This window comes from Thamnophis sirtalis, unplaced genomic scaffold (genome assembly GCF_051295495.1).
Source record: "Thamnophis sirtalis isolate CommonGarterSnake01/CBP01778 unplaced genomic scaffold, rThaSir2_p1.2 scaffold_10, whole genome shotgun sequence".
Lineage (NCBI taxonomy): Eukaryota > Metazoa > Chordata > Lepidosauria > Squamata > Natricidae > Thamnophis > Thamnophis sirtalis.
The window spans coordinates 18,402,566-18,430,196 of NW_028261390.1; the positions used below are offsets into that span (position 1 = coordinate 18,402,566).

Consider the following 27,631-nt stretch of genomic DNA (forward strand, 5'->3'; position numbering starts at 1 on the left):
ATGCTTAAGAAATCTATTTAGATTAATGAGATTTCAAAGTAAAATATCAGACTACTGTCAATCAAACCACTATGGATCAAAATACAATTATTGGTTTATTTTTGGCAGATAATGTTCTGATGTTTGAGAAGTGTGATTTTAGAGATGTTTGATTTATTTTTATTGCCTATTATTTTGAGCCTTCATTGGGGGGTCTACATATTTTTAAAAACATTTTAAAAGATGAAATGTTTAAATGTTCTGGGTGGCCAACAAAGAGTTAAAAACCAAATCATTCTAATCCCTTTCAATCACAATGTCAGCCATGTGAAAGTTCATACCCATATTGGGATTGTAGACTCGTATGCTTGGACTAAATCCAGTTTTCAGCACTTGCCAAAATTAGTTTTGCTGGCTTACATTCCCAGTATTACTTTGGACACCTCCCAGAAACCAGCTGGCTATAGTTTCTGCTCAGTGCGAACTGCCAGAACCATGTCAAAGCATTCTTAATTGTTTTGTAAATATACAAGCAGATGGTATCCAGATGCAAGTAAGATATAACCATTTGATATACTGTTTGCAAAAATAAGCTATTATACACACACCATGTACAGTACATGCAAAGTTATTTTTTGCATGAACTCTCTGCATTACACGTAGAAGGAATGTGTGATGTGGTTGCGTGTCCCTACAGTGCTGTGAGATAGCCAACTGTCTTGAAAAATTAGGTTGATTAATGCTGCATGCTCCAGAGAAAGGGGTAAGTGTGATAATTTTGCAATGCTTTCTGCTGAGCTATATAGGATAGGATAACTTCCTATTGGTGTGAACTTCCGCCTACCTCCAGAAACTAAGATGCCCAGTGTCCTAGCTTCTTCCTTCTTGCCTGTTTTTCTGCCAAATGTAGGGAAGGTTTTGCTGCTTTTGTTATGAAAAATGAAGATTAGGGCTGTGAATAAGGACTGACTGATTTCTTTTCTTGGAATTGCTCTTCCGTTGGCTCGCTAGAGGAATTGTGGGCCACCGGAGGGAGTGCTGGAGTGTGCGGAGGCAAAGGGGAGGATAATTGCTGGACACAAAAGATGATGTGTGTGTGGGGGGGGGGGGAGAGAGAGAGAAAGAGAGAGTGAGTAGATAAGTGGAAGTGCGTAAGTATTAACTCAGATTAATGCAAGTTTATTCCACTCTCTCTTTTAAAACCAAGCAGGATAGATAGGATCAGGAACAAGGGTGGGTCCCTGCCACCATTACTACTGGTTCGCCTCTCTAAAAATTTTGTGTGCGTGCTCATTACGCTCGTCCACAAACACACCCTCCGTGCGCATGGACATTTGCGCACATTAAAAAGAATAAAAATTACATTTTTTTTCAGTGAAGATTGTTCTGTGCATGTGCAGAACAGAAAATCAAGATCCCGCCGCCGAGAATAGAACCAGTACAGTCATGTATCCGCCAGTTACTACTTATTCAGCCGAACCATACCATACCGGTAGGAACCCACCTCTGGTCAGGAATGATTGTTCTTTAACACTTACCAAGAATTGTTGACGCTCAAATTTAAAAACTGAAGCAAGCACTGTAATTGCCTGTATTCATACTTTCTGCACGCTATACGGTGTAGGCAGAAGGCTGAGCCACAAAAGGGTTTGGAGCAGCCCTGAACATTATGCTTTGAAAGCTCTCACTGTGTACAGTGACAACTTTTGTTTGCGGATGTGTCATAGCTGATGCTGTGAGTGACAAGGCTACAGGGAGTGGGTGCTACTTCAAAATGGGCAGAGTGATCCTGAGTCTAGTCCAGCCCAGAGTTTTCAGGATTTTTCCACTGTTGTTTTTGGAGGAATATTGGGGAAATGGTATTTTCTCAAAACTATATTAAGCCCATTTAAGATTAGTGTGACTTTTGCTTCAAAATGTCCCAAAATGGTCATAAACTGGATTTTGGAATTTCAATTCATGACTGGCATATAAGAGACACCCCAGAAATATAATACAATAGACCTCAACTTAGAACCTTTTGTTTAGTGACTATTCAAACTTACAACAGCTCATGACTTATGACCGGTTGCAGCATCCCCATTGTCATGTGATCAAACTTTGAACATTTGGAAACTGGCATGTATTTATTACAATTGCACTGTCCTGGAGACATGTGACCATCGTTTGTGACCTTCCTAGCTAGCTTCTGAGAAACAAAGTCAGTGGGGAAAGCCGGATTCACTTAATTCACTTACTAATTTAATAACTTCAGTGACTCGCTTAACTGTGGCACAAAGGTTGTAAAATCTCACTTAACAACAGTTTTGCTTAGCAACTCACTGAACAATAGCTTTGCTTAGCAACAGAAATGTTGGGCTCCATTTTGGTCGTAAGTCAAGGACTATCTATATGGGCCAAAGAACATCAGTTCACAGGGCCAACTCAGTTTGCAGTATTGAGGGGAACGGAGTTGTGATAGATTCAGGGTTTGCAGTTATTGAAACCTCATAAACATTTTTCTTAAATTATTTGAAAACCTTTGACAATAAGGGACATGAATGAATTCTCTTTATGAGGGTGAATAAGCAATATGGATACACTGCTTATAACTTTGCCTGTGGTGTTGTTCAGAAGTGGGTCCTACCGGTTTGGCCCGGTTTGGCTGAGTAGGTAGTAAGGTAGGTAGTAGGGAGTAGACTACACATCCGAACAGGTTCTATAGTTGGTGGCGCCATCTTTATTTTTGGTTCTGCGCATGCGCAGAACAATCTCCATTGCAGAAATGTTATTTTTACCCTTTTCTAATGTTCTGTGCATGCAGAACATTAGAAAAGTGTTTCTAAGTGTTTCTTACACTTACACTTAAGTGTAAAAGTGAATGCGCGCGCACAAAAATTGCCGAACCAGCAATAATACTGGCAGCAACCCACCCCTAGTGCTGTTTATGTTTTTTTGTGAAGGTTTCAGAGCTTTCATGGTCAACCTTACAATTTAAGGCCTCGTTTCAAATATTTTCAGGGTTTGCCAAGGGATTTGTTGGGTTTTTTAAAACTCATTCTATCATTTGCGAAGCCCTTTGTCCAATATGTACATAATTATGATGGCATGAGAAATGGGGCTGAATAAATACAAAGAAAACAATGGTTTCCTGCTGTAGTGAATGCCATTCAATATTTGTTGTAAACATTACTGTAACATATCATTTGTCAAGACATCCTTTTGTTCCAGAAGGAGGTTCTTATTGTTTTTTTGCAGCCTTTAAATTTGTAACAAGAATTGGCAGCATATTTGCAATGGTGTAATATTTATTATTATATTATAATACTATATTATAATGTTATGGGACACGGTGGCTCAGTGGCTAAGATGGTGAGTTTGTCGATCAGAAAGGTTGGCAGTTTGGCAGTTTGAAACCCTAGCAGCACGTACCCGTGTGAGCTCCCGTTACTTGTCCCAGCTTCTGTCAATCTAGGAGTTTGAAAGCATGCAAAAATGTAAGTAGAATAATAGGAACCACCTTTGGTGAGAAGATAACAGTGCTCCATGCACCTTCAGCATTTATTCATGCCGGCCACATGACCATGGAGACGTCTTCAGACAATGCTAGCTCTTTGGCTTTGAAACAGAGATGAGCACCGTCCCCTAGAGTCGGGAACGACTAGCACATATGTGCAAGGGGAACCTTTACCTTTACCTAATATTTATATTCCGTACGAATATTTTGTAAACAATAGGTGTTCAAAGCCGGTAAAATTATTAGAGTGATATTACAGTATTTCTATTATTATTCAGCTATTCTATGGGTTAATTCTTTGGTAAAAGATTGATTGCAGAGTAACATCATGTTGAGGTAGTTGGACCTTAATGTAATAAATAATCTTATCTCTCCATTCATGCCTCTTTTGTTTTGCTCTGACAATACTAATTTATTTTCATTAGAATCTGATTTAACCACTGAAGTGTATCATTCCGTTCTGTGCTGTGTACTATTACTGATAAGCTGCTCATTCTCATCTTATTATCTATTCAGATTTGTCCCCCCCCCTTCTTGTTCATTATGGTTGTTGATTAAGTTTTGTTTGCGACCATGGAGTCAGAACTATTATGAGGGATATAATGATCGTCTTAAACAAATTTTGCTAGTACAAAGATAGGCAAATATTTGGGACCATGGGCTGTTGTTGAAAGATTATTGTGGGTAGTGACGAAATAGGTCATTCGTGATGGAGGCTTATAATTACTCACAAAGTATCTGCCATGGTGAGCCCAGATAGTCTTATAGAGCAAGAAAATAGATCATATGGCCTCCCATCATTCCTTACCAGCATAGATTACTTTTACATGTTTTTCCGACATGACTGAGCAGGTTTCCAAATGAAGAATAGGGAGCAGTACAGAGTCTGTAGATTATTCTCTACTGCAGGGATGTCAAACTCAAGGCCCACAGGATGGATCCAGTCAGAAGGGTGCTTAGATCTAGCTCATGGGGCCAGCCTGGAAACAGTAAAGGACAGCAAAGTGCCTCCGCTAGTAAAATTGGAGCTGGAGGGCTACCTTACACCACGACAGCCTCCTACAGCCCTCTGCCAGCGAAAATAGAGCTCCATTTTCATTGGCAGATGGCTACAGGAGGCCATCCAAGCCGAAAATTGGGCACGGAGGTTCACATGCCCCCCCCCCCCGGCTCCATTTTCGCTGGTAGAGGGCTATCAAAATAAACTAAAAATAAAACAAAAGGAGAAATGTTTCCCCTTTTGCATTTGAGCATGCAAGAAGGGACAGGAAAGGAGAAAGGGAAATAGGAAAGGCAAAGAAAAAGAAGGGAAGATGGGAAGAGAGCAAGGAAGGCAAAATAAGGAAAGAGGGGAAGGAAGAAGAAAGGAGAATGAAGAGGGAAGGAAAAAGAAGAAAGGGAAGGAAGGAGATTATAATGAGAGTGTGGGAGGGTCTCATGGAAGTCCAGCCTTAGCATTTGGCCACCACATGTGCCCCCAACATGAGTCCCATGTCACATCCATCATGGCCACGCCCCAGTCATGCTCACCATGGCCATGACCACCCTTTGCCCCCCCTCCCTCCAAGGTCAAACACAACCCTGTTGTGGCCCTCAATGAAATAGAATTTGACACCACTGTTCTACTATGTATCTGTTATTGTTTAATTAGCAGAATGTATGGTATTAAAACCATGTGGGGGCAGGAAGGCGGACAGAAGGCAATAGAAATGTATAAGGCCAGCACTGTGTCTTCTGGCACCATGTTACCTATCCCTATTACAGGATGTTGCATTGATTTCTTATTCCATATTTGTAGATTGCCTGCAAGAGGACGGTTGGTCAAAAATAGCAAATGCACAATTGCTTTGGAGACTGATGATGGTTAGTCTCATTTAGTTCTTTGGTTTTGTGCCCATCTTCTCTATATTTATTATCAACTGTAAAACATGAACCAGTAATTGTGTTTCCATGTTACTACACAGTTTTTTCCCCGCAGTGAATGAACATTTCATTTTAAGAGGATTTTTAGTCCATCAACAAGTTCCAGGAAACTGAAAGCAGGGTTAGTGACAGAAACATGCTTTTGGTCATTTACGAAGAATCTTAAATGGGTTCTTCATAATTTCTCCCAGGCATTTATCCTCTTAATTACAGTATATAAATAATTTAATTAGCCCTTTGAGAGAAGAATGTGTATTCATGGCAAACATATATAGCAATTAGAAGGATTATAAAGGTAGCACTGTCCTAGTAGCAAATACGTTGCGTATCTTGCTAACTGCTTTGCGTGTTGCCAGGTATCAACCAGTGTTTGTGACAATCTCACAATAGATCTTTTTACTCTTTACAATCAAAATTTAGTCTTCAATTAAAGACTTTTCTCTTCATGCAAGATGGGATATTGTAAACCTAAGAAACTAACAAATTCAATCAATAGAGAAAAGAAGGACTAGGGGGTGACATGATGGCAGTATTCCACTATTTGAGGGGCTGCCATAATGAAGAGGAGGTCAAATTATTTTCCAGAGCACCAGAGGGCAGGACATGAAACAATGGATGGAAACTAACCAAGGAGAAAAGCAACCTGTAATTAAGGATAAACTTCCTAAAAGTGAGGACAATTAACCAAAGGAATAGCTTGCCTTCATCAGGTTTTTAAGAAAAGGCTGGACAGTCTGAAATGGTATAGGGTCTCCTGCTTGAACAGGGGATTGGACTAGAAGACCTCCAAAGACTCTTCCAGCTCTATTCTGATCGAAATTTTGATTAGCTGTCCATTATAATGGAGAAGTTTATAGATAGCATGAACTGTCGGCAGGAAGAAGTTTCAAAGAGGGATAAAAACATTTTTTTTTGTCTGCATTTGGCAAATGGCTCTACAAGAAAGTGATTTATATATTCTGAATTAGATTTCAGTGACCAAATTCATATTACACTAGGCCATAAGGCAATTTGTTTATTTTGAACATAGGATACTGTGTAAATCCAAGTGTTGCGGTTTCTAAGTTGTGGTTTATGTTTTAATACTTATATGAACTTAGCCACTTTTGATTTTAAAAAAATGACTTAATGCAATGTATAAGCCAGCTGAAAACTCAGTTTCAATTTGTCAATGCTGATATGGATCTTTCAGCACGCCTTATAATATGGGATAGACTTTATTTCAATAGTATTTACAATATAGTGTGTAGCTTAACAGATCAGTTGTTATGGAACCTTCTATTACTCATTGCATTCTTTTAAAATGTCACATCAATTGTTTAACTTTGTTTTGTTAATAGTTTCAAAGAATAAAAGGGCTTTAAAATGCAAGATCATATGTAACATATTTTTCCTCTTTGATGGAAACAACACTCTATCAAGATATTTCACTAAATATTTAGACTATGAGTTCCTTGTTGGCTGAGCCAAACATTTTACATTAGAAACTTTGTATAAAGTTTCATAATTCAATTAACAAGAGGTTGTGGTTGTAAAAAGACTGTCCTGCCATAAGAAGCAGCTAAATAAGCTCGTGAGAGCCAAATTAAAATAAGCTACAAATGGTAGGTTTTGTATGAAATGTTTTAAGCAGTGGTGAAATTAATCTGGTTCCAACCAGTCAGTGGTGGGATTCAGCCAGTTCGCACCTATTCGGGAGAACCGGTTGGTAACTTTCTAAGCAGTTCGGAGAACTGGTTGTTGGAAGAAATCTCATTTTGTTTTTTTCCACTTTACAGGGCTAATCCTGTAAGGAAGGCAGGAAGGAAACATTCTGGTGTTGTTTCTAGCCTCATCTTTATTGCCCTGCTTAGAGAAACTGCCTCTGGTTAACCCTTATTACATTGTAACAGCTAAGGTGAAGCGCCCATCAACGTGAGTGATGTTGAGTTGGCTACACCCACATGGTCACATGACCACCAAGCCCCACCTACCCTGCTGGTCATTAGGGCAGAGAACCGGTTGTTAAATTATTTGAATCCCACCACTACAACCGGTTCAGGCGAACTAGTAGCGGTGGCGGTGGGAGGCTCCGTCCACCTGCCTGGACGTCATCATGTCCTGTTTTTGACACACTGCACATGCGCTCACATTTGTGAACCAGTAGTGAAGGTAAGTTTATTTCACCCCTGGTTTTAATGCAAATATCCATTTATGATAATGTATCACACTAAATACAGAATATACCTGTTTTCAATGCCTGGAATTAAAACCTAAAAGTTTCTTGACAACTGTCTGAACAAGTCTCTGCAGTTTTTGTAGCAAGGTTTATCAGAAGTAGTTTGCCATTGCGTCCTTCCGAGGGTTGAGAGAAAGTGACTGGCCAAAGCTCAGTCTAGAACTCACAGTCTCCTGGCTTCCAGCCTGAAGCCTTAACCACTATATCAAATGGACTCTCAATTATTGTATCATCATCATTTTAGCCATTGTCTATCCACTGCAGGATGAAGGCCTCTTCTGCCATCTTGTTTCTCTTTCTTGGATGCTTTTTATCAAGTTGGATTCATTCTATGACTCCCTTGGTCCACCTGCCATCAGTTCTTCTTGCTATGTGAGACCAGCTTTGGTCTCAATTCTTTTACTCTCTTGATGATATTGTGTACTTTTGTTTGTTCTCTAATCCATGTGCAGGCTTTTCTATCTTGTCTTGTAATGCCGAGCATGTATCTTTGCGCCACTCGTAGCTTTTGTATCTATTGTGAGGTTAGCATCCATGTTTCACCGGCATATGTTAGAGCAGGTAGCACACACTGATCGAAAACTTTTCAGGCATAGAGGGAGATTGTTCTTCAAAATTATGCTTAGCTTGCCGAATGCCTGCCAATCACATTTAGTTTAGAGCCGTGGTGGTGCAGTGGTTACAATGCGGTACTGCAGGCTACTTCTGCTGACTGCCGGCTGCCAGATGTTTGGCAGTTCAAATCTCACTGACTCAAGGTTGAGTCAGCTTTCCATCCTTCCAAGGTTGGTAAAATGAGGACCCAGATTGTTGGGGGCATTATGCTGACTCTGTAAACCACTTAGAGAAGGATGTAAAGCACTGTGAAGCGGTATATAAGTCTAAGTACTATTGTTATTTAACACACTATTCAATTTCCTTTATTATGTCACCTTCCATTGAGATCCATTGGCCAAGGTATATGAAGTAGTCTGCCATGTTTAGTACTTCTCCAGATATATACCTACTAGTAAATGAATACCACTAAGAAGAGATCATGGCATATGGTCATGTAAGATAAGAAGTGGCAATTTAAAATCCCCATGCATGGCGTGTTTTTGTTTGTGTCTGTTTATGCATCTGAATTTTATACAGTTTTGAGTTCTAAGAAAAATGTGTGTATGTGTGTGTGTGTGTGTGTGTGTGGGTGGGTGGGTGTAGATGAGTATTTTTTGGTAGATATAATTTAGAATAGAAGTCTTTATTGGTCAAGTGTATTTGGATACACAAGGAATTTGTCTTTGGTAGAGAAGCTCTCATTGTACATAAAAGCTACATAAAAGATAAATCATGACCATAATCATCATAAAAATACATTCATCATAAATAATAAGATACAATACTTAGTGATAGAAGCAATGTAAATCATACTAGGAAACTAAATAAAACAATATAAATCATAAAGATACAGGTAACAAAGTTACAGTCATGAGTAGACAAGGAGATAGGTAATAGGAAAGGAGAAGAATAATATTAATACAGTCTTACTAAATAGTTTGACAGTGTTGGGGGAATTAATTGTTTAGCAACTAGTTGTTGGGGGTGGGGGTGGAGTTGTCCTTGTGTCTAGTTGTTCTGGTGTGTAGTGCCCTATCATTTTGAGGCTAGAAATTGAAACTATTTATATCCAGGATATGAGGGGTCTGTAGACATTTTCACAGCCCTCTTTTTGACTCGTGCAGTATACGGGCCCTCAATGGCAGCTTAATATGGCAGTTTAAACTCAGATCCTCCCTTACAGGGTTATATACTAGGCAAGTCGTTTCATTTTATGCATCCTGCAACTGGTAATAACCTGAATCAGGCCCATTCCATGTGAAATGGAGGAAGTCCAAGCTCCCAAGACAGCGAAAACGCCAACTGTCTCATGCATGAGAGCTTTGTTTGTCTCTATTGAAGGAGAACGAATTGTTTTCAGACAATGGAGGGGAGAGTGGGGGGAAAAAGAGCTCCCTCATATACCCAGTTCCATATACTTGCAAAGAGTAAATAAATTCCAGATCTGGAACAGAATCAAATACATTAAGTCCTATTGGTGGATGAATTACTTATTTCCAAGCCCTGCCAGTTGTGTCCTGCTAACTGAAAGCTGAAACCCAAAGCTGGGTCGAAATGAATATGTAGTGCTTTGCAGTTAGGAATCTACCTCTATCGCCTTAGATTGTTGAGCAAATTCCTTTCAGGTAATCTCTCCTCTCGCCCCAGGTATATTCATTTAAAAAAAAATCACTCTGGCATCAACTTGTTTGGCAACAACTTGTTAATATGTGTGATTTGAGATCTTTCCTCCAGTTGGGTGTAGCTATTAGCATTAAAAAAAAGTCAAATTAGAAAATATAAAGATTTAAAGGCCGCCTTAGAAACTCCCTGCAGGAGAAGGTTGAAAAAGAGGAAAAATGTGAAAAGAAACTGTGGACCAAAGAGCTTTCTACTTGGTGTTCTGCAAAAAATATATTTAGGAGGTTTTGTAGGCGTAGAAAGTTAGTACGCACCTCTCTTAGAAGAATGAAATATTTTAGGAACTATTAAAAAGGCAGAATATTATATTTTTTCCTAAAGGACAAACATGTTTCTAAATACAGAAATTCAGCCCCAGCTCCCTGCCCTGGGCAGATATTTGGTGCCCATTGAGAAGGACTGGACCAGCCTATCTACAAAACAAAAGACCTTCAGCTCCAGGGTGATGGGATTAAGATCCCTCAAGACATAATAGGATTACCCCATCTAGCAGCAGGGCTCACTCCATTGCAAAACCTCCTAAGGACATTACATCAGCCCAGGCTCCAACCAAACTTGATTCAGACAAACATGACCCCACATGGCCCTATGGGAGTCTGACAGTCACCAATAGAATAGATGCCCTTGCCACAGGAACAGGAAGCTCGAGGGAAAGGCCCAAGAGAAGGTATAAATAACCCTCCACTCCATGTGGTCAGCTGCACCAAGACCATTTGCTAAATGGTTCTGCTCTATTAGACCAGCTTTCCAGTCAGCCTCCATGTTTCCAGTGTCTTCCAATATCCAGATGGATATTTCTTCCGACAGCAGGAATAGAAAAGGAGTGCCAGATCTCGATACAAGTAGAGAGAAAAGCAGCAGAAAGCCAAGTGGCAAGTGGAGAATTTTGGAGAGCTGTGAGGGGAAGCGAAGTAAGTGGCTGGCATGCAGAGGAGAAAAGGGAAGAGAAGGTGAGAGAAGAAGAGAAAGGCAGAGCAGTTCCAAAGAGAGAAAGAAGAGGAAGAAAGCAGAAAGGATGGGTAGAAAGGTGGTGTAGGACAATAGCTGGTTTTAGCCACAGAAATCCAATTTTGTTGAAAAACCTTCATGTTGCTTTTAGGCATCTCATTCTTGGCTCAGATCCTTGCCCTAAAACTCCTAGAAGGTCACACGATAGCCTTATCAAAGAACACGTATCACTCTGGACGAGGACAACATGGAAAAAGGGCTGTCTCCCTCTTCCTGTTCTAAACAGATTACTTAGAATGTGCTACCTCCTCTCTTCCTATTGCAGATACATTAGCTAGAAAGTTTTGCATACTTGATTATCAGCCTTATCTATTAGGGACAGAAGGGCGAGGGCTGTAATATTTTAGCAAAGAACTGATCTTCTGGCAGGGCCTCCTTTACCAGGGGTGAGAATATTTTATTGCTTATTGCCGATTGCTTGCTAATGATCATGCAGGTTGGTTTTTCCAAAAGAGAATAGAAAGTGTACTACTCCATGTATTGGGGGTTCTAGATTTATGATTTAATCCAGAGACAGAAAAAAAAAACCCAACTATGCTAGACCACAAAAGAAATAAATGGCAAAATCTATAATCTATCAATGCCTTTATTATGACCAACGAAAGCGACCAGTGGTGAAATTCAATTTTTTTAGTACCGGTACTGTGGGCGTGGCTTGGTGGACATGGTGTGGCTTGGTGGGTGTGGCTTGATGGATGTGGCAGGGGAAGGATACCGCAAAATCTCCATTCTCACCTCATTCCAGGGAAATGATACTGCAAAATCTCCATTCCCCCCCCCCACTCTGGGGCCAGCCAGAGGTGGCATTTGCCGGTTCTCCGAACTACTCCAAATTTCCACTACCGGTTCTCCAGAACCTGTCAGGATCTGCTGGAATTCACCCCCGGAAGCGACACAGAAATGGTGCAAACATATTGCTTTTATTGTTTCATTCCTACATTCATTCAATTTATAAGATGCCTAATCATAAAACAATTCAAGGTGGCATACAGGTTTTCTTTTAAATTCAAACCATTTATCATCCTAAAAGAGAAGAACCAGTTATAAAAATGGAAGGATAGTGCAGCACCTCAAGGAAATTATCTAAACTTCAAATATCTGATTTGGGGACAAAGTCAAAGTAGGGTTGACCTAACAAGAGTATTGTCCCAAGAATGGATTTGACAAAGAAAGTTCAGACAAGTTTGAGATATGTCATCAAATCTGTTCCAGGCAATTTTGGTGGCATGTTAGCTACAAACATAGCAAAAAGCAATCTCATTTGTTTAATAATGGTTAGCTAAAATGCAATAGGTACAAGTCTACTATTCAAAAAGGATTATAATTGATTCCATTTATTATTGCAACATAACACAATTAACATTTCCATTTGTTTGACACAATAGGACATTTCCATCTAAGATTCAAGATTTCATGTTTGCTTTTTCATTGAATTTGGCCAAATGGCAATCTTGCATACTGTGGAAAGATGGATGGGTCTCTGCAATGGTGATGGGGAGGATCAACTGCCCTTAATAGCTTATCAAAAGCATTTTTCCACAGCAACTTATAAATTAAATAGCTTTCCATATGTGTTTACCAATGTAATTTATTATAAATGTTTTCAGCACAGACTAAATGGTTGTATAGTATTAATTGAGATGCTATTAAAACTGCACAAGACTGCAAAAGAGACTGTGAGATAGGTTAAATTTGTAGTTTTAAAACAGCAAAACGGAGCGAATGCTGAAAGAAAAAAAAGAGGAGGATTAACACATTTGCACAGTCTCTGTAGCAATAGCTAATGTACACTAATCAATCAATCAAATATATATAGCTGCCCATCTCACAAAAAGCAACACTAGATTATTATGTAACAATAGTTTATACAATCATAAAAACAACAGATATAAAAATATAAAAATCCATACTAAAAGATAAATATAAAAAAGAATATTTATCAAATTTGTATAGCCACCCAGCTTCCCAAAAGTGACTCTGAGCAGCAAGCAACAATCAAATGTAACAACAGTTATAAAAACAACAGTTGTAAAAATCCACATTAAAATATAAATATTATAAAAATGAATATTTATTTATTTAATCAAATTTGTATAAAAACACAAAAAGTTACTCTAGGCAGTGTACAACAATTTGTACAATAATAAGAACAATTTCCATTGATTCTATTTTTTATTTGTATAATTTGACCAAAGCCAATCTTGACATTTCCAAAGTATGTGGAAATTCATGTTCTTTGGGCTGGAAAGTGACGTTGATCTCTTGATCAAAAACATGTGTGTTCTAGAGGTGGTATTCAGCCGGTTTGGACCGATTCTCGCGAACTGGTAGCAGAAATCTTGAGTAGTTCAGAGAACCAGCAAATATCACCCTTGGTTGTCCCTACCCTCCCGCCCCCACCGTTACCTACCACTACTTTTTTTGCTCAGCTGATTTGCGCGGCAGAGCGGATTGCTGCACCTCAGCTGAGCTAAACAACAGTTCAGCTCACCAGCGCTGACACCAAGGGCGGTCTTTGAGTGCTGCGCGCCTGCGAAGCACGCTCTCATAGAACCGGTAGGAAAAGATTTGGAATCCCAATGCTGGTGTGTTCAAATTCCTACAGAACTTCCTTCTGAGGTTCACAGGGTATCATGGGATCCCTGGTGTTTTCTGAGCTTGGTGGGTTTTTTTTGCAGATGTTACATTACCAAGCTAGATAATATAATCAGAGCTAGTACTGATGATGGCACCTAGTTTGGTAATAAAACGTCTGCAAGAAAATTTTCAAACTCAGAGAGCACCAAGGACTGTACTGTTCAACCTGTTCTATAAATATTCTCTTCCATAGGTATGACAGGTTATCCTTGTGACATCACTACTTCTTAGCCTCATGTACTTTAGAGATCAGTTATAATGATGAAACTGTATCAGCATGAAATCTTTAGAAGATAGATCTGACAAAATAAGAGAAATAAAATGTGACAGCCTATAAAGGGCCAACACAATCATACCTTTTTCCAGAAAGTAAAAGCTCAAATCCTTCACTGATCTTCTCAAAAGGCAATACATGAGTTATCAATGGATCTGTATTAAATTTATGTTTCATATAATCCAAAACAAGTTGAGGGAGAGCATCTTTTAATTTCCAACCTGGGTTTTAAAAGAAAACAAACAGGGATACTCATTGAGCTATTCATTTCTTGGCATAAAAGAACTGAAAAAAAGTTCTGATTTGCAGGATCACCAACTTTGGTGTACTTATAATAAATTTGTCCTTCAAAATATTGAAATGATGCAATTGAATAACATTAGGCTGGTGAAAGGTGAACTGTAAGCATATTCTCCAATTATATCACAATACTTACAATGATAAATGCTGTTATACTAGAAAGGAGTTTAGCGTTTATTATTCATTTTTCATTATAATGTCATTTCTTAAGAAAAATGTAGCTAATCTCAAGGTTTGTCACAAAGAAGAGCGTGTCAAGCTATTCTGCAAAGCACTCTAGGGCAGTATAAGGAGCAATGAATGGAAACTAATCAAGGAGAGAAGCAACCCAGAACTAAGAAGGAATTTCTTGAAACTTAGAACAATTAATCAGTGGAACAACTTACTTCCAGAAGTTGTGAATGCTCCAACACTGGAAGTTTTTAAGAAGAGATTGGACAACCATTTGTCTGAAATGGTACAGGGTTTTCTTCCTGAGCAGGGGGTTGGACTAGAAGACCTCCAAGGTCCCTTCCAACATTCTATTCTATTCTATTCTATTCCATTCCATTCCATTCCATTCCATTCTCCTTCTATTCTATTCTATTCTATTCCATTCCATTCTATTTTATTCCATTCCATTCCATTCTCCTTCATTCTATTCCATTCCATTCCATTCCTAAGATATTGAGAATCTTGACCAAAACAGCATTCCTAACCAAAGCCTCCTACTCTCTGCTTAAATTCAGCAATGGAAAATGGAGACAATTCAGAGGCTGAAACGAAGCAGATAGTAGACTTTTTACAAGAGTCAAGACAACTTTATATAATTTTATAACAAGCTGCACCAATCTGAAATTATATACAGCAGAGGTGGGTTCCTACCGGTTCGGCCAGGTTCGGCCGAGTAGATAGTAACTCGGCCTGCCTTGCTTGCGAACTGGTTCTATCATCGCCACTGCCATCTTTATTTTCTGTTCTGTGCATGCGCAGAACAATCTTCATTGCAAAAATTTACACCCCCCCCCACTTTTTAACATTGTGCGCACGTGCAGAGCTTTTTAGGTGCAAATGTGCACCTAACCAACAGTGCTACTAGTAGTAACCCACCCGATATACAGTATCTTCATTTGAAAAATGAATCACTTATACATACTGGTTAGAAGTATCTTATGACCCACATTAGCCAATGCGTACCTCCAATCAGGCAGCCTACTAGTTTCCTTCCGGTGAGCAGGAGAGCAGGGTCAAAAGAGAGCTGTGATTTTGAAGGAGGTGCCCCCACCAGCACACACATCCCATGGCCCAGGTGGGAAGATGCAAGGGCGCTGACCTGTTTCAGACGAAAAGAAAAACAAGCTAAAGATTTCAAGTGAACAGACTGTTGTCTAAGTTTTCCATGTACATAATCCTAGAGGTGTTGCTTATATAAAAAAGAGAATACAGCTATATCCAAGAGTGAGCAGGAGATCCTTAGTGCATCTGACTCAGCATTTGGAAACAAGAATTAAAGATGGACAGTAGATTCATTCAGATAATGGGGTTTGGTTGTTTGGGTGGGTTAGCTGTCTTCCTTGCTAGAACAGGGTACCTCTTTCTCCTCACTTCTGATCTAGGCTTCCCCAAAGAGCACAAGGCAAAGTCCTGGTCCCAACCAAACCCTTTTTATTAAACAAATGTAAATTCCTCTCATTCAGCATTCAGCAAGGCCTGGCAAACAGTCTTTCAAAGGGGTTCCACCACAAAACCGCGTTCGACTAAACCGCGCTCGACTAAACCGCGTAGCACGGAGACAGAAGCACGCTGTAAACGCTAAACCTAAAATTAATCCCTAAACCTAAACCTAACCCCCCTAAACCTAATCCTAAACCTAACCCTTAACCTAACCCTAAACCTAACCCTAAACCTAACCCTAAACCTAACCTTAAACCTAATCCTTAACCTAACCCTAAACCTAATCCTAACCCTTAACCTAACCCTAAACCTAACCCTAACCCTTAATCTAACCCTAAACCTAACCCTAACCCTAAACCTAACCCTTACCTTAAGTTGAATCGGCTTGCTTTCAAAGCGCTATTTAAAGTGCCCTTCTTTCTCCGCGCTCGCTGTTGTCGCCCTGTTGATGACGTCAGCGACACGGTTTAATCGGGCGCGGCTTAGTCGAGCGCGGTTTTGTCATGCCACGTTTCAAAGGAGTAATTATGACTACAGATCTTATCTATCTTGGAAAGCTGCCATGTAAATGAAAGACTGGGCCCAGAGTCTCTGAGATTCATGGACAGATCTTCACAGTCGAAACGAATCTGAACGACTGAACGGTTTCCTACAAAAGCCCACTCCCCTTTCGCTCCTCTTTTATAGTCTATGGAGGGGCCAATCATTTCCACCTGTGACTTTAATCCCACGTCAACCCTAATTTCTGAGTTGTTCTTTTCTTCTGGCATGCACATACTGGGAACAGGCTCCAGCTGTTCCTCTGCCTCACTGCTGTCTAGCTCAGTAAGCACCTGATCACTGCCAGACGGCCTCGGCCCCATCTCTGCCTCCAATGCAGAGCCCTTGTCCGAGCCTTCCCCAGCCTCCAAGACTGGCCCATGGTCCTCCCCAACCTCCTCATTGTCTGACTCTGGCAGGCCACAGCAACTTCTTTCTTTTACCTAGTGTCAAAATATGGGCAGTACAGGTAGTCCTTGACTTACAACAGTTCAACAGCACTGAAAAAAGTGACTCATGACCATTTTTTTACACTTATGACTGTTGCAGCATCCCCTTGGTCACATGATCAAAAGTCAGATGCTTGGCAACTGACTCACTTTCATGACAGTTGCAATGTCCCGGACTCATGTAATCCACTTTTGCGACCTTCTGACAAGCAAAGTCAATGTGGAATCCAGATTCACTTAGCAACCATGTTACTAACTTAACAAATGCAATGATTCACTTAACAACTGCGGCAAGAAAAGTTGTAAAATGGGGCAAACTCATTTAACAAATGTTTCACTTAGCACCATGAATTTTGGGCTCACTTGTGGTCGTAACTTGAGGAACACTTGTATATACTTGTAATTGGAAAGACCAACCAATACATAAGTTTGCTCATTTGTCCTCTGGGTAACAGAAGAAGAGGAGGAGGAGAATGTGATTATTTATAATCATAATCTCAGATGTGACTCACAGACACTACTACAAAGATACCAAAGTATGCATGTGTTGGACATATATTTAATGTTCACATTTTTTCCTAGAAAATGGAAAAACATTCCCCCCAAAAATAGAATATGTGACCCCAAGACACTAGAATATTTTCTGCTTGAATGTTAATCCTAATATCTGAAGGTGTTTTCTGCTACAGAATGGAAATTTGAACCTAAGAGATTATTGCTAACACAAATTACATACTTCTGTGTCAATGCGTCCAATCACTTCAAATGTATAATCCACACCAAGACCAGTCTTCTGCACAAGCACCTCGTGAATCGGCTTCTCAAAATCTCGGGGGCAGAAGCATTCAGTGGCTCCTAATTCTTTGGCCTTCATAAATTTATCCTTGTTGATGTCAATCCCAAAAATCCGGGATGCTCCAGCTGCTTTACAACCTATGATCACAGACAAGCCAACACCTCCCAAGCCAAAGACGGCACAGGAAGAACCAGGCTCAACCTGAAAATTAATCACACAAAGAAGAATCTTGTGTTGGAAGACACTCAAACAAAACCAGGAGCTGGATGGATGAAGATGGCATGAGAACTAAGAAAACTTAGATTCTAGTCTTTAGAACAAAAAGGCAAACATGGACACAAAACTCAGAGTCACCTCAAACCACAAGATGCATCTAAATTTAATAAATAAAATAACTAAAACTGAGCAGAATGCAATAAAAGTCATTTTAGTTAAATAAAAAAAGAGCAATGGCATAAAATCAACCAAACTATAACAAGAAGGTTGGAATACATATGTAAGAAAAGGTATAAACTAGGACTGGAAAGAGTACAGAAAATATAATTTATTGCATGATGTGCAATAAATTGACAAGGATGTTTGACATTACTTCTCTGTGTCCAAACTAGCAGCATGATATCCTTGCAACACTTGTGTGTTTAGACCCATGATTGAGTTTCCATGTTACAATAAGCCATTGTTTGCCACTCTGTTGTACTAAGCCACGAACCATGATTTACAAATGTTAATAATTGGATTCACAAGATATATCAAGCCAAAATCAAACAAGCCAGAGACTGACATCCAGTTAACCCATGGTTTACAGGTTAACACCATATTTACAACGTGAATCAATCACAATAGATCAGGATTACTCAAATCATAGTAGTTGTATTTATACCACAAGTTACAACAAAAGCCAAACAAATCAAGGTTCATTTCTAGAAGATATGGAACAAACTCGTCTCCCAATCTATGCAGGAAGTATGAAGTTCTTCTTACCTTGGCACAATTGATGGCAGCCCCATAGCCAGTTGAGAAGCCACAGCCAAAGAGACAAACTTTATCCAGAGGCGCATCGTCGTCAATTCTTACAATAGATACCTCAGGCATCACCGTGTACTCGGAGAAGGTGCTTATCCACAGGAAGTGATGAATCTGTTTACCCCGGCAGGTAAACCTGCTGGTTCCATCTGGCATCACACTTTGAAAAGCCTTATAAATGCTGTTTGAGGAGATTCAAGTCAGTGTTTTGTCAATAAACTGGATTGGTCAGAAATGGTCTCTGTAACTCAGGGGTGTCAAACTCGATTTCATTGAGGGCTGCATCAGGGTTATGTTTGACCTCAGGGGCAGGGGTGGGCGTGGCCAGCTTGACGTCACTTGTGTCGGGGGCGACTGTGGCGGCCTGAGCATCCTGCCAGCGAAAAAGGGATTCCTAAGCTCCATTTTCAGCCATGACGGCTTCCTGCAACTCTCTGCCAGCAAAAACAGAGCTTGGGTGGGCCACGCATGCCCCCCCCCCAGCCATGTTTTTGCTGTCAGAGATGCTGCGGGCTGGTCCTTCGCTGTTTCCAGGGTGGCCCCATGGGCCTTGAGTTTGACACCCCTGCTCTAACTGGAAAACCCAAATAAGTAATATGTACAACAATAACCAATTTTGTTGTATTTAAGTACAATGACAATAAAGATTATACTATAATCTCAAACTTACTGGGATTTGAGACAGCAGTTTGCTTTTGGGCTCAAGCAGCAGTCGCATTGTCCGCACTGAGGAACACAGAGAGGAATGACTTTGTCACCTTGCAGGGAATAAAAATCAAGTCTTAATGTGAACTTTTGGGGATTAAAAATCTCACAGCATATTAATAATAGTTCAGGGAACCAATATTTAATCTATACACACAGATAATAATTCCTAAGGTGTATTTCAGATCTTAGGTCATCACCGCTTTGCTACTCTTTAAAACAGCTTATATATTTTTTTCCAAGTCAACAGAGGGGGATTCCTACCAGTTCGGACTGGTTCGGCCGAGTAGATAGCAACTTGGCCTACCACGCCCCCGAACCAGTTCTATCGGCAGCACCTTAGGCAGCACCAGCTTGTTTTTTGTTTCTGCGCATGCACAGAAGCTTTTCTTTACTACTGCACATGCGCACAAAGCGCCCCTCCTGAAGCGCATCCCTGAGCAATAGCAGAAGCCGGAACCCACCCGTGGAAGTCAACTGTTAACAAAGTTTTTAAGGAGCTGCATCTCCCCCCTCCCCCCCAGCCCCTGAAAAGGCTCAGAAAAAAATGGGATGACTTCTTATTCATTTACAGTTTTCACAGCCTACCCATTAGAAGAGTTTGGATGAAATCAGAGGTGGTATTCAGCCAGTTCTGACAGGCTCTGGAGAACTGGTAGCAGAAATTTTGAGTAGTTCGGAGAACCGGCAAATTGGCTGGCCCTGCCCCCACTGCCTCCCTTACTCCCAGCTGATCTTTTTTTGCCCTGAACAGGAGAATGGAGCTGGAAAGCAGGTTAATGGGGTGAAGAGGGAATGGGGATTTTGCAGTATCCTTCCCCTGCCACGCCCACCAAGCCATGCCAACCAAGGCATACCAGGCCACACCCACCAAACCATGCCCACAGAATTGGTAGTAAACCTGTTTGAATCCCACCACTGGATGAGATACAACAAATTAAAAATATAAAATAGCAATAGCAGTAGACTTATATACCGCTTCATAGGGCTTTCAGCCCTCTCTAAGCAGTTTACAGAGAGTCAGCATATTGCCCCAAACAATCTGGGTCCTCATTTTACCCACCTCGGAAGGATGGAAGGCTGAGTCAACCCTGAGCCAGTGAGATTTGAACCGCTGAACTGCTGATCTAGCAGTAGCCTGCAGTGCTGCATTTAACCACTGCGCCACCTTGGTTCAGAACAATATTGGAACTCTTAAAAAAAGCTTGGTAATGCATGGGCATTTTGGAGTAGAGAATTCTATTGTGTATGAGCTGCAGCAGATAAGGCATCCGTGGTTCATGACTCTAACCACTAAGGCAGGGGTCTCCATCAATACACATCAAGTTCTTCCGAATAACCAACAATGTTGGAATACATACAGTGCAGTATATGTGTGCATTCAGGGCGTGTGGCCTTTTGTAATTATTATCAAAAGAGAGTAAGGAACCTGATCCTTTTTGTATATTTCAAAATACAGATGCATCTTCAAAATTGCCTGAAATTCCTAGTACTGTACTATTCCAATGTGAATAATGTATCTATCTTATTCTTACCTGGTTTTACACAAGTGACTTCTGGCCCAATACTTTCAACGATGCCTGCGCCTTCATGGCCCCCAATAACAGGGTAGTCTATATTTGGAAAAAACCCTTTCCATACATGATCATCAGTCCGGCAGATCCCCGTGGCTACCATCTGTATGAATAAGAGTATGTCATCTCAACGCTTAGGTCCAACTCATATTTTTACCTAAAAAGCTTCACCAGACCCAAAGCCTATCTAATCCAGCATTCTCTTTGTACAGTGAATCCAGCAGATGTTTTGTGGAAGCCTTCAAAGAGGACATTCCCCCCCAATCATAACACACAACAGTTATGCAGTTAAAGGAAAGAAGACTAAGGATTTTTAGTTTGCCTGGAGATCCCAAGAAAGAACACCAAATGTCTCTATGTTGCACTTTTCAAAATGATTTGCTTTGGGTGTTATCAAAATTTGAACTGTGGTCTCTAGATCTATCAAGTAGATACTAGTTGTCGTCTTCATTCTGGATGCAGAATATTCATTGATGCATAATCTGTCGTTGACAGGTAAGATGTTGTAGCAGACAAATTTGTGTACTGGGCTTAGATCATACTGCAGTTCCAGATTGTCCAAGCTAAAAATTTCAAATCTGGTGGCATAGGGAATTTTATTGTGGGTAGAGGAGTGGAGTACTCTTCTCGTGAAGTACCTCTGGACCCACTCAATCGTATTAATGCATAATGCACAGTGTGGATTCCAGGCAGATGAGCTGTATTCGAGAATTGGCCTGGCAAAGGTTTTGTATGGCCTAGTTAGCAATACAATGTTACCGGCGAAGAAGCTTTGCAAAATTAGGTTAACAACTCTTAATGCCTTTTTGGCAATGCTGTTACAGGGGGCTCTGGGGCTTAGATCGTTTGAGATGAGTACTCCAAGGTCCTTGACAAAATGGGGGTCGTCTATGAGGTCGTTTCAGTCCAACTTGCATTTGGTGTTCTGATTTTTTTTTTTTTTTTTGCCAGTGTGTAGGACAGAGCATTTATTAGTCGAGATTTGGAGTTGCCAATTGCGCGACCATTCAGATACATGGTTAAGGTTGCTTTGTAGAGTAGTGGTATTGTCAGTGGCTGGTCTTGTGGTATTTGGGTCTTTTCCCATGTGAGATTGAGATTGAGATCTTACACGGGAAAAGACCTGAATACAAGACCAGCATACCTACACCCGTGAAAATCTACAAATACATACACACACACACACACACACACACACACACACACACACACACACTGTTGCCTTTGTTACATTTGTGTTGCATTACACAATACACAAATGTAACAAAGGCAACAGTAAAAATAATGGCTTTCTGTTGTGATGGTCTCTTGTGATCAGCCGATAGAGAGAGAAAGGAAGCAGTATGCTTCCTCCCATATTTGGGCATACCAGGGGTTGTGACACAATACATACCTATTTCCCTGGCCTAGCTGATAAAGGAAGAGAGCCTGTGGCTTAGTAGCTAATATAACTACCTGATATGTAATACAGCCCAAGTTCGATTCCCAGTAAGTGTATGGCTAGCTGATGAGAGCTAAATAGCTTGAAATAGATCTATACTAGTCTCTCTTTATTTATTTATCAGCACAAATGCAACACAAATGTAACAAAGGCAACAGTAAAAATAATGGCTTTCTGTCGTGATGGTCTCTTGTGATGAGCCGATAGACAGAGAAAGGAAGCAGTATGCTTCCTCCCATATTTGGGCATACCAGGGGTTGTGACACACAGACAGACAGACAGACAGGGTGGGTGTCTGTCTGTCTGTCTATGGACCACCAATAATGTGATATAGTCAAGAACCTATTTCACAAACAGGTACCCAAGCACAAAAGGGAGGTCAAGAAACTGTGCAGCAATACAAAACATTTATTCCAAAATGATTCTGAAGGGAAACCCCTTTGGAAAAAAAAAAGCTAACAAGAAGTGGATGATTGATAGAGCAACCATCAACAGGAACATTCCGGATAGCAGCATGTTAGTTCACATCTTGTTTGTTATTTATGTTTTCCTAAGCATTAGCCTTTCCAGCAAGTCTCAATAGTTTTAGGTATTAAGATAACGGCCAATTTTTATTACAACAATAACTGATTCACTGCATTACCTTCACTCGAATTTCATGACTCTTTGGTGGTGCTACTTCTATCTCTTCAATCGAAAATGCTTTGCCTGGTTCCCAGATGATTGCAGCTTTACATTTAATCACCTGTGTATACACGGACCATCAAAAGAAGTCAGAGGAATGAGCAAATACATCCTCAGAATACACCTTGTAAGCCAAAGGAGGGACAAGAACTGTTAACCCAGGAAATGAAGGAAGTTAAACCTGGCAGAGGGTTGGAGGAGGCTGTTGCAGCTGAAAATGGAGCTCAGAAGTCTGTTTTCTCTGGCAGAGCGCTCAGGCATAGGCGCCCCGACACAAGTGACATCAAGATAACCATGCCCACCCTGGCCATGGCCACTCCAGACCCCCAAGGTCAAACACAACCCTGATGTGGCCCTCAATGAAATCGAGTTCGACACCCCTGAATTACACTAATATTGGAGCAGATGGTTTGCTGGTGACCCTGAGAAGTCAGAAAATTGAAGACAGCTTTTCTGGCATGGGGCATGAGGACACTATTGCTGATCTGCAAGCCAAAAGGAAGACAACTCAAATGGCAATCAAGACTGCAAAATCTATGCTAGTTTAGTTTTCTGCAGGGCTATAGATGGGTGAACACTTTAAGCAGTGGGAGGAGGGATGTCTCCTACTCATATTTATGCAGAATATTAACTGGGCTTTACTTTCAGCTAACTGTGTATACAATTGCAGCTTAATATTTGTAATCTGTAATGGGTTCACCAAAGGAAAAAAAGTGTTTATCAGAGAAGGTCTTGCCTTATGTTAGGAGATATGCTTGCAAATACAATATGCAGAACTGCAACTAAACTTCCATGGAAAGATGTTCATAGAAACATGTTCACATACCAAGTAACTGAACTTGCAAAAATCAGAAATCAAGAAAATGTTTTTTAGAAAAAGAAAACTGTACCCATTCCTATCTGGAAATACTACAGAACTTCCACCTGTTGCCCAAAATTAGTTTGTAAATTTTAACTATGTAATTAATTATAGAGCAGATCAGAGGTGGGTTGCTGCCGGTTTGGCTGAACCGGTAGCAGCCTGGAGCAGCTGAGAGTGAACCAGTATGGTAGCTTGTTTGGCCCACCCTGTTTTTTTGGCAAAAGGCAAATTGTACACGTGCGCACAGCGTGCGGCACCTGTGTGAGCCTAAACAGTCAGCTGGTTGTCGCAAGGGTGGTGGATTGCACATGCACGCACAGCGGGAGTCAGGCATGTGCACGAACAATGTGCTTGTGCATGATCAGCGAACCGGTTGTGAAAGTAAGTGTAACCCACCACTGGACCAGATAGATAGACAGACGGAAGTAGGTTGGTCAGTACGTAAGTAAGTAGGTAAGTAATAACAGAGGTTCATTTACTTATAAACCAGTTTGTGTAGTGGTTAAGGTTCCAGGCTAGTTACCAGGAGTCAAAAACAAATTTGAAGGCAACTGACACCAAATAATCCATAGCATAAAGAGTAAAGGAATGTGTAACATGTACAGATATGTATGCATAGCAACTATTCCCAGCTTTCATTTCTGGTCTGGTTTTAATTGTACAATCTCTGTTCACATGTAAGAAATGGGTTTCCCTCACTCTGAGCACACATACATTGAGTTTGTCTCAAAATAGTTCTCTTTTAAGTTTTACCAGAGTTTGCAAGTCATAATATTTTACATTTTTATAATTTATTACTAAGTAAAAAAAAGCTACTGGAGAGTCTCGTACCATAAATGCAAAACAAACGAAAGTGGAAAAGTTTTCCCCATATTTAGATGAGCTTGTAAAGCCACAAAAAGAGATTCTAAGAGGGAGAAGTATTAGCTAAATACTGAATCCAAAGACTTTTGGCTGAAAACCCTGCTCTGAACATTACTCTGGAAATAACACACACATGCACATATACAGACACTATTTTTGTTTACTCTTGGCACATTTCTCTTAAACGGCAGTGAGATTCAATTAGTTTTCTGCATGGAAGAAAAAAAAATAAGATTTTATTATTTTTATAAATAACTCAAAGCTCAAGGTGGCAAACATACTTAGATTTCTTCTCCTGCCTATTTTCCATACAACAACAGCCCTGTGAAGTGAGGTGAGAGTGACTGGTCCAAAGCAGAGGTGGGTTCCTACCGGTTCGAATTGGTTCGGCTGAACAGGTAGTAACTTGGCGGCCTGAATTGCTGGAAGTGGCAGCACCCCAGGCCTGCCACGCCCCTGAACTAGTTCTTTCAGTTCATCTTGTTTTTGGCTTCTGCGCATGCACAGAAGCATTTTTTTAGTACTGCATGCATAGCATTCATCAAGCACGTCCGTGCATGAAGGGTCCCTGAGCGAACCGGCAGTAGCAGCCACCACAACCCACCCCTGGCCCAAAGACACTCAGTTAGCTTTCAAGCCTAAAGTGGGATTAAAGCTCAGAGTCTCCTGGTTTTTAGACCCGTGTCTTTCCCATTAGACCAAACTGGCTCTCAATAATGTTGGTCTTCTGCATGGTGAAGAACAAAGGCTTGTCCACATTCACATCACCAAACTCTTTGAATGAAAATACTATCCACTTAAATGCAAACATGGTACAATATTTAAAGCCCTCCAAGGCGAAACTGCCCAATAACATATTTGGGAACTAATACTTGTCCACAGGGCTTATTAGATGCTGCTGCTCCTGCTGTCATCCTGGAAATTCCTCAACAGAGCAAAATAGCAGGAAACACAAGAATATAGTTTTCTACCCCGTTCCAATACTATAAATTAGATTGTGATTCCATGGTCACTAACCAACATCTCCAATGCAATCTTAAAATGACTCGAGAAAATCCAATATGTAGGAAGAAGATATCGTGAGTGTATTAAATACTCCATAGACAGTACTAAGTCTTAGTACCGTAAGCACAAGACCGATTGGGTCAGCATTTTCCTGCCTAGAGTTCAGGTGAAAGCTAAGAATACTATACTCTAATAAAGCAACCAAATGACTATACGTTTTCTTACCCACGGCAGAATTTTAGCAGTCATTTTAACAATGCTCCAGAATGCTTAATTTTGTACTTGTCAGGCAGCTTTGCTTTTTGAATTCACAAGTGTTGAATGGTTCTTCAAGGCTGACCTTTGCAGAGTATATAGAACAAATCAGCACTAGTGAAATTCACACAAGGCTCCATACGTTTTTATGGAGCACTTAATGCTTCCATTTTAGAAGTGGTCTAATAATCCTGTACATTAAGCTGCCCGGGCAGGTTTTGATTAAGAGTCTTCCTTACCTTCCCAGCAGTCGCCATGTATGCCAAGATCCCTGCTTAGAAACTGTCCAAGCTCTTCTATAAATGACTTCTCTCCTTGATTGCTTTGGCTGTGAGAGATACATGAGCAACTTTTCTCCACCCTGTGCAACACAAAATGTTTAATCTATGATAGGTCGGCTCAGGAAGGGGAGGGTTCGTTTGCAACTGTACTAAAAAGTTCAATGTTTTTCCAAGAGTTTTGCTTAAAACAATCCCAGAAGAAGCCATCCAAAGATAACTGCCATCTAGACCCGGAAGATAGATTCTAAAAGCGTACAGACCTCAGGGCTTAGTTCCAAAGAAGTTTCTGATTAAGAACTACTCTGTACCAGCAAAATAAAAATAAAAATAAACCAGAACAAAACACAAACATCTTTGATTGATGTTCTCTTGCTTAAATTACTTACATAAAGGATAAATGCAGAGTACATGATGCATTTGGGCAACCGTATTAATCCCACAGGTTTGGTGTCCGCTAGGATCATAACTGAGAAATATTAGTCCTTGTGGAATAGCTATTAGACTTGCATTGTACATATAACACGTTTGCCAAGGCGAAGATTTGTTAAAACAAGTGACAGTTCATATGACAAAATAATATAAATGGAAAAGCAGCGCTTCTTTTTGATGGACCTTTAGCAAAATTCACAGCCTGTGCAATGCTAATTAGCCCCAAAAGTATAGCTGTAAATTTCTCACATTGCCTTGGGAATGTGAAACATTAAACATTAAATGACTCTTCCCAGAAGATAGCCACACAAAAGCTGAAACTGCATGCCGTGTTTAACCATAATTGACTTATTTTATTCATTCATCCATGGCTTTTTAAGATTGATTCAATTATTCCATTTTTATTATAGCTTATTATAGCTTAAAATAATTGTCAAATTCTACTCCTGTGTTTCTGGAATGCAAGGCTACAATGTATTCTCTATTGACCCAATACACTGAACTATAAACTAACTCTTCCGGTTACGTTTGCACAATATTCTAGACTAGATGTATCAAACTCAATTTCATTGAGGGCGGCATCAGGGCTGTGTTTGACCTTGAAGGGAGGGGTCTGGGAGCATGGCCAGGGTGGGTGTGGCCAGTTTGACATCATTCGTGTCGGGGGCGCCTGTGGTGACCCAAGCGCTTTGCCAGCGAAAACGGGCTCCTGAGCTCCATTTTCAGCTGTGACAGCCTTCTGCAACCCTCTGCCAGCAAAAACGGAGCTCGGGAGGACTGTGTAGAGGCCGGTCCTTCACTGTTTCCAGGCTGGCCATGTGGGCCAGATCTAAGCACCCCGCGAGCCAGATCCGGCCCCTGGGCCTTAAGTTTGACACCCCTGTTCTACACTGAAATATATTTGACTATTTTGTGTGTCAGTATACCACACACAAGCACAGCTAGTGCAGGATGTTCT

The 27,631-nt window shown here is 40.5% G+C and overlaps 2 protein-coding genes across 3 annotated transcripts in view; one reads left to right on the plus strand and one right to left on the minus strand.

Annotated features, from left to right (window-relative positions):
• Window positions 1-597: 597 nt before the first annotated feature.
• The window catches only part of CUNH4orf17 (chromosome unknown C4orf17 homolog), a 137,392-nt gene continuing 110,358 nt past the window's right edge, over window positions 598-27,631 (plus strand). The window contains exon 1 of the mRNA XM_087724132.1: window positions 598-742. Coding sequence (XP_087580258.1) covers window positions 726-742 — 17 coding nt within the window. The 5' untranslated portion in view covers window positions 598-725. The remainder of the gene's footprint in view (window positions 743-27,631) is intronic.
• Window positions 11,803-26,338, minus strand: LOC106540717 (alcohol dehydrogenase 1). 2 transcript variants are annotated; one of them, XM_087724128.1, is made up of 9 exons: window positions 26,203-26,338; window positions 22,937-23,038; window positions 20,814-20,955; window positions 19,244-19,331; window positions 18,532-18,754; window positions 17,491-17,751; window positions 15,289-15,424; window positions 13,895-14,033; window positions 11,803-12,626 (listed from the first exon to the last, which is right to left on the minus strand). In XM_087724128.1, the coding sequence occupies exons 1-9, from the start codon at window positions 26,218-26,220 to the stop codon at window positions 12,602-12,604; spliced, it is 1,134 nt and encodes a 377-aa protein (XP_087580254.1). In that variant the 5' UTR covers window positions 26,221-26,338; the 3' UTR covers window positions 11,803-12,601. The 2 variants fall into 2 exon arrangements, with proteins under 2 accessions (XP_087580254.1, XP_087580255.1); XM_087724129.1 differs by lacking the exon at window positions 26,203-26,338 and adding an exon at window positions 24,985-25,128.

Bases quoted from the DNA above. Each gene is read 5' to 3' on its own strand.
- LOC106540717 (XM_087724128.1), bottom strand. The intron at 20,956-22,936 runs GTAATGCAGTGA...TTATTCATACAG, and splicing joins GTCATGAAATTCGAGTGAAG to ATGGTAGCCACGGGGATCTG. The intron at 17,752-18,531 runs GTAAGAAGAACT...ATTAATTTTCAG, and splicing joins CTGCCATCAATTGTGCCAAG to GTTGAGCCTGGTTCTTCCTG.